Here is a 12377-nt window from a genome sequence, read left to right as displayed (position 1 = left end):
CTACTATATTGGACAGAGCAATGCTATGCACCCATTTAGACCATACTCAATCTTTATGAATCCATTAAAATCGGAGCTGCTTTCTTCTGACCTGCTTCAATGTTGCATCCTCTTCCTGCTGTGCTTTGCCAAAGTGAAATCATGTGTGCCCTCTCTCCAGAGGGGCTGGTCACTCCTTGGAATTCACATCACTTGGTTGACTTGCTATCTCACCTCTCCTGTAACCTCAAGAATAGTTATGATTTCATGGATTACTTGGCTTTTTCTTCTTGAGGTGGAGAAGAAGTGATGTTGTCCTGGGACTTTCTACATCTTAAGGGGAAGAGGAAACACGTTTGATTTCTAAAGAGTAAAATCGTTTAATGATGGCCTATCAAATATCATTTTGTACTCCATTTTTAAAGGCTCAATTTCATTATCCCAAATTTAAGGAGCGATAATAGGTTGGGAATGTAAGAAGTCAGGATTAGTGCACAAATATTTCTGTGACATTAGGCATGAGCTGGCATTTGGTGACATTTGGGTTTCAGCTTCCACCTTCATTAAAAAAGGGAATTAACATACATGATGACTAAGATTACTTTTGAGCTCCAAAACTAACGTTATTTGTCAGTTAATGATGTATTTTTGCCATCTTTATTTTTCTAACTGAAAGCTTTTTAAACAAGTTTGGAAAACATTTGTAGTAGCTGCTCACAGAGTTGACACATTTCCCTTGAGAATAAAAGAGTACCTTTGTAGCAGTCATTTATTGTGTGTTAGATGCTTGTCTTGATGAAATCAGCGATGACAAAGCAATTGGCCCCAGGGCATTCCTTTGATATTTTGCTATCGTTGTTCTGAGTCTGTCACTCTTAGAGAAAGCTGAAAAACATGACAAAGAATAAATTTGGCACAGCAGAGTCATTTGGCCAGCTCAAAAGAGTTTCACAGCCCTTAGGGTCTAACATCTCATTAATATTTAATTGATTGAGAACCTTCAGTATATTGCATGCACTTAAGAGGGAAGAGGTAGTTTCTCAGCAGGTAAAAGGATAACTGGAATCAGTTGCTTAGAAATTGAGGAAATGTTACATACACACAGCTGTGTCATGTGTCAGTGAAGTTCTACAGATAGTAGCTGTACACATTAAAGAATACACATGAAGACACTCTACATATACAATATTCTGTACAGATCTATTCTAAATAAAAATAATTCATGAGTTTTTATTTTACTTATCAGGTACATTCTCTGTGCCATCTAGGTACCAAAGAAATAAAGATAAATGAAAATACTCATAATCAAAGATGTTATACTATAGTGGAAGAGACAAATACCATTACAAAAAATATGATAACTGTGATTGTGACCAGAAAGGGGGCCCAATCCCGACCCCAAAACAAGGTTCTCAGATCTTACGCAAGAAAGAATTCAGGGCGAGTGTGCAGTGCAAAGCAAAACCAAGTTCATTAAGAAAATGAAGGAATAAAAGAATGGCTCTTCTGTAGGCAGAGCAGCCCCAAGGACTGCTGGTTGCCCATTTTCATGGTTATTCTTGATTACATGCTAAACAAGGGGGTGGATTATTCATGAGTTTTCCCTGAAAGGGAGGACAATTCCCGGAACTCAGGGTTCCTGCCCCATTTAAACTACATAGGGTAACTTCCTGACCCTGCCGTGGCATTTGTAAATTATCATGGTACTGGTGGGTGTCTCTTAGCATGCTAATGTATTATAATTAGTGTACAATGAGATAATGAGAATGACCAGAAGTCACTCTCATAGCCATCTTGGTTTTGGTGGGGTTTGGCTGGCTTCTTTACCGCAACCTGTTTCATCAGCAAGGTCTAGCCCACTAGGTCGCAGCCTTATTTTATCCAGTCCCTATTCAAGATGGAGTTTCCCTGATTCAAACACCTCTGACATTGTGAAAGAATTATGTAAAAGAAATTGCCTGGTCTTCCTAGGGAACACTGGGAAGGCAGCACAGAAGAAACAATCATTGAAAAGTGAAGGAAAATTTGCTGAAAGAATAATGAATGGAAAGTGTTACAGAGTCAAATAGAATTGTACATGCAAATAACAGAGGCAGACATAGCGTGGCACACTTGGTGACTGCAGGAAGTTATGATGGCACCCGTTAGCTGGTCCAGAAAATAACAAGAAAAGTGGCTAGAAATGTTGGGAAGAACTTTAAGTACCTGGCAAAGGAATTTAGACCTTAACCTATAAGTGATAGGAAGAAATTATATAATAGGATTTGAATGAGGAAAGCTCTCTTATAGCAAAGCTGCAAGCCAAGAGATCCTGAATCCTGCATTGGAATAGAAAAACTATCAAGCAGGTATTTGTGGTGGTAGGTCGAAGCATTAGCTTTAGCGTCAAAGAAATCTGAAAACTGTATGTTTAGCCTTGGGCAGATGACTACTTTCTCTAAATCTTAGTTTTCAAATCTGTAATTTATTCTAGGGGTTAGCAAACTTTTTCTATGATGGCTTAGATAAAAAGCGTGTTATGCTTTGAGGGCCACAGAGTCTATATTGCAACTATACAACTCTGTTGTTGCAACACAACAGTAGCCATAGATGGTACATAAACAAATAATCATGACTGTGTTATAATTAAACTTTATTTATAGACACTAAAATTTGATTTTTATATAATTTGCATGTGCTATGAAATACTATTCTTCTTTTGTTTATGTCCAACATCTAAAAATGTAAAAGCCTTTCTTAGCTCCAAAGTCATACAAAAACAGGTGGCAGGGCAGATTTGGCTTTGTGGACTGTAGTTTGCACACTTGATCTGTCATATCATTATAATATGTAATATTGGATAATTATAGTTCCTACTTGGTGAGGGGCATTATAAAATAACATGAACTCCTTAACAAAGTATGTAGCATGCAGTATAGGATCAATCAATGTAAGAAGTATCAATGGCATTAAATAGAAAGTTACTCAAGGTATCAGGAGCAAAGGAGATTGAAACAGATTGAGCAGAGAAGTATCAGTGAGATGGAGGTGACTGGTTTAAGACAAAGATTCTGACTACAGTGAGAATATCAAGTAGCTTACAGACATTGAAAATTTGAGCAGAAATGAATAAAAAAATTAAGATGAGAATGGAGGCAGGGAGAATAATTTAGAAAGCTGTTGAAATGCTCCAGGAAAGAAATGATGAGGACTTGAACTAAGGTTCTGGTGTGATGATCACCACCTCACCTGGACATGGGGAGCTGCTGCTGCTAGACATAGCTCACTGGCCTGATTTGAGGTGCCAGCTCAGGTCTCAAATCTAAACACCAAACAGCAGCTCTGGCCTCAGTCCGGTCCTTTTGCCCTGTGCATGCCATCAGAAGTGAGGGTCTAATCCCAGATCTTCTCCCTCAAGAGAACTATGCCAGAAGAGACACATTCTTCAGTTGGTCACATCAGAGGTTACTGAACATGAACACAATTGCTTCTTTAGTTTTTAGTCCAGCTAAACAGAGCAATCTTAGAAAGAAGCAACTCTTAGCAGTTAGCATGTAATAACTAATACAGAGCTACTTTTGTTTTCTTTAAACAGTATGTGCTCCACATCTGCTTTTATTTCTTTTTCTCTTCTCTGAGATAATCACATCCGGAACTTTCAAAACTTTCCTATTCATGGTCTGTCTTGAACGATTCAAAGATAATTAAGGGACATAAAATATTCTTCAATTTGAACATGAGTTTTCATTATATGAGACACCTAATGAAGGAAAAAATAATCATACTAAATGTCATTTTTTTTTAAATAAAGAAAAAACTTATGCTAGGATTTCTGGTCAAAATAATGCAGTACATTCTTCTTGTCATCCACTTTTGCTCCTACCACAAAACAAAAAGAAAACCAGAAGCACATTGCCAGACCCAAAAACACAATAGTTCTCTAAGAACCAGAAACAAGATAAAAACTCAAAGTGGGGAAATGGGCTGAAGTAATGGGCCCTCTGTGCTCTGGGTCTGGAAAAGACACTATTGAGTCTGGGCCGCAGTACAGTAGGAAGGACTGAAATACTCTGCTCTAGAGAAGGCACAGAGCCAGGCTCTCTGCTTAAGGTAAACATTCTTGTTGGAGAGGAAAAAAAAAATACATATATAAAGGCCTGAGGATGCAGGGGACACATACTCATCTTACTACCAAGGTCCAAGTCTAGTTACTTTCTAAGTCAGTGAATGAATCTGTGATAACCACTATGTCATCCACAATATTAAGAATGCCAAAATAATGTCATACGCCTTGCTGTATAGGCTGGGTGCTTTGGTAGTCTGAGAGGAGGCAATGGCTTAATTCTTTCAAAAGTAAGACATAATAAGAGAGAAATGGGGGAACAGAAAAGCATAAAATGAGCCCAGAGCCTGGGTCTCAAAACACACGAAGAACTTGTGCTAAAAAGGATAGATATCAAAACAACTATAACAGTTAAGATTATATTTTAAATAGCAATTTAACAAAAATTTAATTATGTTTTTAATGGTCAAGGACATAAATGTAAGAACCACCGCCATTTTTTTAAACCAGGAAATTAATGAAAAAAAAAATTGGCAGAAACAGTGCAGTGCTGTGCCTACAGTTCCACCTACTCAGGACGCTGAGGCAGGCAGATCCCTTGCTTCCAGGAGTTTAAATTGAGCCTGGACAACGTGATGAGACCTTATCTTAAAAAAAAAATTTCAGAAATAAAATAAAAACATATAGAATAAATTAAAGCTTTTATAAATGAAAACATATAATCATTTAATTTAAAATTTAATTCATCAAACTAGGTAAACTTATTTGATTTATTAAATTTAAAGTTTACTAATTGAAAAGCTTCAGTGGGTGGGACAAATTCTATAATGATAACAGTTATAAAGAGGTAGTAAATAAGAAGACTATACTGTGCAATTTGCTCCATAATACAGCACAGTGCAGCAATTCACAGGCATGGAAGTGGGAGAAACTCTAGCTAAGAAGGCTTAAGAATTAAAGGAAAGGAATGGAGGGAATGGTGGGTCCAATATTTGGACAGATGATTATGAGAATTTCTAAGACTTGAAAATGACATGAATTCACAGGCTGACAGAACATTCCAACTAAGCCCCTAACAGAGAAATTCAAAACTAAAACCATGCCTAAATATATAATGGTATATTATTATTATTATCATTATTATATGTCATCAGGTTATTAAGGCTAAATGAAAATAAATAAATAAGCTTAAAAGGTACAAGAGAAAAAATGCAAAGTATCTACAAAGGAATGACTACTCTACTGACAGAAGTCTTCCCTTCTGCAGTAACTGGTGAAAGAAAACAAAAAAAAATATTCAAAGTACTGATGAAAATACCTGTCTACCTAGAATTTTGTACCCAGATACATCAAGAATAAACCACATTAAGAATAAAGATAAAATAAAGAAAACTTCTAATATGCAAAGCCTAGAGAATTTAACACCCATAGCTCTAAGTTAAAGAACTGTTGCTAGATATATTTCAGCAAGAAAAAAAGTAAATCCAGAAGGAAAGTTGAAGACACAATTGTTAAAAAAAAAAATGACAATGGGAATATGGTATATGACAAAGATTATGTTACAAATTAGCAGGAAAAAACTAAAAAAGAACTCCAAAAATGTGAAAGAATTTAACAATTCTAAGAAAAGGAAAGCTGATTAGCCAAAAAACAAAAGGAAAATAATTAATCTCCTCCATGAGCAGGAAATTAAAATAAAGAGACAAAATTTCACACACCTCAGAGTGACAAAAATTTAAAAGACTGATGATATCAGCAAATGTTGGAAAATAATATGGAGGAAGAGGAACTATCATACACTGCTAATAGATATGTAAATTGCCCTAATCCAGTTAGAAAACTTTCTGAGAGTATCTGATACAGATAATGTATAGACTCTACTATCCAGGATTTGCAACCTAAGGAGACATGCCACAAACATTTATTGCAGCATTATTTGTAAGAGTGAATGATTAAAAACAATCAATCTACTAAAAAAAAAAAAAAAAAAACAGATAAATTGTGTAGGTTGTGTAGTTGCAAAATGGACACTAAAATAAAGTTTCTAGATTTTCTTGTATCAACAGTAATAAATCTAAAACAATGTTAGGCAGTACAAGCAAGCTGCAGGATAGTTATGATTTACATAATATTTTAAAACATAAAACAATGTTGGATGCTTACAAATATAAAAGTTAAAAAAATACATGAGAAGATAAATACCAGATTCAAAGTAACAATTTACTTCTGGTTATGGCTGGAAAAGAACGGGATTTGGGTCAGTTATATGGTGGAATTTCAACGACATTTTCTAATGCTTTATTTATTTGAAAAATTAAAACATCTATAGACAAGAAAGTAATAAACAAAGATATTAAATGATTCACTTTTTTCCAGCAACTCCATTTCTATGTCCAGTCCAGGCTGGTCCTAAGACAAGAAAGGGAAGTACAATGGAATGACTGACAGGGCAAGGACTATCTACTTAGACTAGGATTTAACCTTGTCATCACTGAAATGCCTGTTAGTAACTATAGCTCTGGTTTATACCACAGCACTTAATTTCTAAAAAGAAAGATAATGAGAGAAGTCACTGGAGAGATAGTACAATATTTTTAGACTATACATTTTTAGTTCTTCTAAAAACAGTAGTTGTTGGATTGAATACTCCTCAGTAATGCTTAGACATCAACGAGATTTACAGCTGACCTGGGTCATTTACACTGAAGCTGAGAGAAACATATAAAACAAACATGTAAGCAAGCATTTTAGACATTCTCTTAGTTTAAGTAGCTTGTTGCAAAAGAAAAAAAAAATCAGAAAATAAAATATCTGTCCTCCAATCCTCCAGTATGTTTTGAATTTCAAAGTTTGGTCGTGGCTTTGATGTACAGACTTTGTGCCTCAGGGCATGAAAGATTGAGTGCCCTTCTAACTTCTCTTTTCAGTAGAAGAAACCCTGACGAGGATGTGAAACAGGACTGCAGCAGTGGAGGAGTTACTGCTCCGTGGCTGCTTTTTCTGTTTCCTTTCATTTTAGTTCTCTTAGGGTTAGAGTCAATAGCTGGATCTGGTAGACTCCATGGGTTAGTAAATTAGGCTAGGTTGGAAGAAAAAACTTGAAGCAGTTTGAAACTTATTTGGGAGTTTTGAACTCAAAACTGAGTCTTTGAGGGTTGCTTGATTGGTTGATTGGTTGGTTGGTTGGTTGACATGGCACATTAGTGAGTTAGTGAGTTCATTCTGAAACGTTACCTTTATGTAGGAAGGCTAGGAATGAGACAAAGAGAAAATTCAAACTTTTTAACCAGAGACTATAGCACGTAGTCTACAGTGACATAATCACAAAATATATTGGAGTCTGAAGGCCTTCCTAATTTTTGGTAGATGTGGGCTTAGTTTTTCAGAAAATTTCAGGAAAAATCAAAGCATTAATATGTAGCTTCAATTATTTCTGGGTCTCTTAAAGTCAAAAGCAAAGATAGATTGAGATCCTGAGCAACAAAATAAAATACATCCAGCTACAGATTGAGACATACTGGATATTCAATAGTTATTTATTAAAGAAGTAAGTCAAATTTGGAGTTGTCGTGTTATTAAAATTGAATTTTTTTAAATGTAAAGTTTAAACTAAGGGCATTTCTTTAGGTCAGGCTATAGATGATGTCCAAGAATCCTCTCAATCAATTCTAAAACTTTGAATCAAAAAGCTTTTTTTCTGTCAATCTAAAATAGTCAAAAGGGTCAGAATACCATTTAAAGAAAGGTTTTTCAAGCACAAAGTGTGAAGCTGGACCACGTGGAAACACCAACTCCAGGAGCATGCAGTCCATCTCTGAAGTAGTGAAATTAGTATTTCATTTCTATAGGCGGGTTTTTATCAGGATTACAAAAAATTATTCATACAAGGTTGACACATGATTACAGAAATTTCATTGGTTATAAGCAGTGTTTCTTTTTTGGGAAGGGTACATTTAACATTTTTTTACACAGAGTCTAATAGTTATTTAAGGGTTTTCTGTCATCCGACCTAAGCAATGCAGGACAACAAAGATGGGAAGTTGATCTACAACAAGGGTCATTAATTAAGAAGCCAGGAGGCTTTTGTCCCTAACATCATCTAATTTCCTCTAGTCATTGTACAGAACAAGAAAAATAAAGTGAGTTAACCTATAATTGGAGAACAGAAGTTATAACTATATGTGACTCAGATCACAGTCACATCTTTCTCAAGGCTTGAAGTGATTTTGGAGTTTCAACAGTTTTTAAATTTTACTTATTTTCACATTTCTTTTCCTTTTGTTTTGTTTGTTTGTTTGTTTGTTTGTTTGAGATGGAGTTTTGCTCTTATTGCCCAGGCTGGAATGCAATGGTAGGATTTTGGCTCACCGCAACCTCTGCCTCCTGGGTTAAAGTGATTTTCCTGTCTCAGCCTCCAGAGCAGCTGGATGACAGGCATGCACCACCATGCCTGGCTAATTTTGTATTGTTAGTAGAAACAGGGTTTCACCATGTTGGTCAGGCTGGTCTCGAACTCCTGACCTCAGGTTATCCACCCACCTTGGCCTCCCAGAGTGCTGGGATTACAGGTGACCCCAAACCAAATTAACATATATTCTTAATAAAATTAATAAAACACAAGTAAAATCTGTTTATTAACAAGAATTTTGCAAAATGGTGGGATAGGGAGGAGATATACATATCGATCATGGATTTTAAACAGTTAGTATTTTTAAAGTTTTCCAGTGAATGAACTACTCAAGCAAAATAGAAATGTTTTCTTTAAACTTCTATAGAAAGAGTGGCTTGATAAACACCACATAATATATTTTTTACAACAATGGAAATATAATCTGAAATTTTATACTTAATATAGAAAAAATAAGTGCTATGTTCAAACGAAGAAATAAATAATCATAACTATCATGGGTTTGAGCCAAAATTTATTTTCTGTTACTGGTCTGTTACTAATGTAAAATTTCCTTCGCATGAGAAAAAGAAAAACAAACTAGGAATCTGGAGATACAGACTGCCATGTACTTGTTGAATTACCTCAGACAAATAATTTAGTCTGTGAGTTATCATTACATTTATCTGTGGGATGGAGATATTAATATTTGCTCTTCCTAGATCTCAGTATTGTTGAAAAAGGAAAAATAAATGTGAAAGTTCTTCAAAAATCAGAAAGTACCATATAAAATGTACTTTATTAATTGCTGCTAAGAACATTCAGTTCATCAGTGCTGAACAGTTTAGTGCTCACAGAGAGTGAAAATATGTGGTAATTTCTGATATGCGTAATCCTTGGTTCATGCAAGTATTGATATCAGCCTTTCTCTTCTTTCTTTTCCCTTTCTCCATTTACTTCACTTCTGTAGAACCTCTACCTGTAACCAGTGTTTCAATATATGACTATAAACCTTCTCCTGAAACAGGAGTCCTATTTGAAATTCATTACCCAGAAAAATATAATGTTTTCACAAGAGTGAACATTAGCTACTGGGAAGGTAAAGACTTCCGGACAATGCTATATAAAGGTAAGCGGCAAAAGGAAGGTTGAATCACTGACGACCGTCACTTTTGACAAAGCTTTTCCCAAATGATGTTCTCTCTTATTCCAATGAGATTTTATAATTCACTATCTGACCTACAAATGAACCCTTAAAAATAGTTATTAATTTATGAAAATCATGTTATGAGGAGGCCTAGAACATCTGGTTCATTACTTTAGAGCCGTGTGTCATGTGCACAGCATGAGAAATACTCAAATTATTATCACTTACATATTACCATTCCCTAAGGCATCGTGCCTGGTGCAGGAAATAAATTTAGGCTTAAGTTTAGAAGCACAAGTAACCATTTCCTTCTGGGTACGTTACATGGGCATTTCTGGGACTGGGAAGCCAGAGTGATGCTTTTTGCAAAGTTTCACTTGGAGATGATCCAACATCCTCAAAGGCAAAAGACAATCCTTTTTAGTTTCTGTGTATATATCTATCTGTATGACTAGGTAAATGAATACATAAATATACAAAAATTAGTTTTGCTGTTTTACTGGCTCGATGGGACCCTTGTGGGAGGGGAGAGAGAAAAGAGGCCAGGAGAACTAATACTGCAAATTAGTCAAAGTTACGAAATCAACTTCTCTGGATAGAAGGGGCTAGAGGGAGAGGGAAGAAAGGGCATTCAGCTTCATTGGGAGTGAAACCCAGAGAAGGAACTTGAATACACTCAGGACACATCAGCTGCGGGTGGGAGGCAGGTAATGGTATCAGAATTGGCTGACTGTAACTGGAAACATGTATTGGTGGGAAGAGAAAGAGTACTGAAGCACACAGAGCATGACATCCAGAAAAATGTCTCTTTGACTTGCTGCTTTTACACACTCATTTCTTCCATGGATTTATTTTTTTTTTTATGAGATCTATTTAAAATACAGGCAGTGGGGCCTGAGTGGTGGCTCACGCCTGTAATCCCAGCACTTTGGGAGGCTGAGGCAGGCAGATCACTTGAGTTCAGTAGTTTAAGACCAGCCTGGCCAACATGATGGAACACTGTCTCTACTAAAACATACAAAAAAACTAGCTGGACGTTGTGGCAGGTGCCTTAATCCCAGCTACTCAGGATGTTGAGACAGGAGAATTGTTTAAACCCAGAAGACAGAGGTTGCAGTGAACCAAGATAGCACTATTGCACTCCAGCTGGGTGACAGAGGGAGGCTCCCTCTCAGAATTAATTAATTAATTAATTATATGCAGTGAATTTAGTTTTTTTAACTTTGAAAAAATAAAAATAAATTCCACAAATTATTACATTCTTTATTTACAATAAAAACAGATTACCTGCAAATTAATAAATGGAACACTATTTATTGATAGATCATATGCAAATACATTTATGAATAATTAAAAAGCAATTGCTGAAACTTTTGTTAACAACTATGAATTTAAAAAGAATTAATATACCCTTATTCTTAAGTCAACTAATTTTCAAGCAATTTTCAAATTGCATTTCAATAAGTGATACTTTTTTATTTCTCTCATTTCTTTTGAGTTGGACTAGTTTTTTAAGTTTATTGTTATTCTCTTTCAAGTTTTCTAAGGAATCCAGATTTTTATTTTTTCTCTTTTTGGGCAGGTTCTGTCTACAAACTGGCCAATATACCAGTTTTAAATTAGGCTAGTTTTTCTAAAAGAAAACTTCACCTGTAATCCCAGCACTTTGGGAGGCCAAGGCGGGTGGATCACGAGGTCAAGAGATCGAGACCATCCTGGTCAACATGGTGAAACCCCGTCTCTACTAAAAATACAAAAATTAGCTGGGCATGGTGGTGTATGCCTGTAATCCCAGCTACTCAGGAGGCTGAGGCAGGAGAATTGCCTGAACCCAGGAGGCGGAGGTTGTGGTGAGCAGTGATAGCGCCATTGCACTCCAGCCTGGGTAACAAGAACGAAACTCTGTCTCAAAAAAAAAAACAAACAAACAAACAAAACTTTTCTTGTAAATTGCTTTCTTTTTTAGGCCAGAAGGTGGCAAAATACCTTTAATTTTTATCTTAAAGTAAATGGCCAGTGTAGGCCAGTCACAGTGGCTCACACCTGTAATCCCAACACTTTGGGAGGCCTAAGAGAGTAGATCACCCGAGGTCAGGAGTTTGAGACCAGTCTGACCAACATGGAGAAACCTCATCTCTACTAAAAATACAAAATTAGCCAGGCATGGTGGTGCATGAATATAATTCCAGCTACTTGGGAGGCTGAGGCAGGAGAATTGCTTGAACCCAGGAGGCGGAGGTTGCAGTGAGCTGAGATCACACCATTGCACTCCAGCCTGGGCAACAAAAGCAAAACTCCATCCCCCCAAAAACATAGTAAATGGCCAGTGTAAACTTAATCTCTACAATTTCTTTCTATTATCTCCTTCACTTAATACATACCTGAAAAGTTTCTACCATAAAAAGTTAATTCCAACTGTGTCCAATCTCCTTAGGAATTCTAACGGAAAAAGCCCTTCAGTATCGAGTCTAAACATTTGAAGTTTCATCTCTAGCTTTCTACTAACTTTTTATTACTGACCATAACAGGAGTTGAAAGAAACATTATTTTATGAATGTTTAACCATAATTGTTTCAAACTTTCCAGAATGTGTGACATTTAGAAGACCATATTTTTTCATGTAGTTGACTTTCTCTTCACAGATTTCTTTAAGGGAAAAACAGTATTTAATCACTGGCTGCCAGGAATCTGTTATAGTAATATCACCTTTCAGCTGGTATCTGAAGCAACTTTTAATAAAAGTACCCTTGTTGAGTACAGTGGTGTCAGTCATGAACCCAAACAGCACAGAACTGGTAAGTCTACTGATGAATCAAATATAG

General features: G+C 36.0%; 1 protein-coding gene across 2 annotated transcripts in view; it reads left to right on the top strand.

Moving 5' to 3' along the window:
- PTPRO (protein tyrosine phosphatase receptor type O) overlaps positions 1–12377 on the top strand; it is a 270735-nt gene that overhangs the window by 154361 nt on the left and 103997 nt on the right. For both annotated transcript variants that reach the window (XM_003934569.3, XM_003934568.3), the window contains exons 3-4: positions 9379–9537; positions 12198–12350. In XM_003934569.3, coding sequence (XP_003934618.1) covers positions 9379–9537; positions 12198–12350 — 312 coding nt within the window. The remainder of the gene's footprint in view (positions 1–9378; positions 9538–12197; positions 12351–12377) is intronic.

Source organism: Saimiri boliviensis, chromosome 7 (assembly GCF_048565385.1).
Source record: "Saimiri boliviensis isolate mSaiBol1 chromosome 7, mSaiBol1.pri, whole genome shotgun sequence".
NCBI classification, from domain to species: Eukaryota; Metazoa; Chordata; class Mammalia; order Primates; family Cebidae; genus Saimiri; species Saimiri boliviensis.
This window is presented reverse-complemented; position numbering and strand designations above follow the sequence as displayed.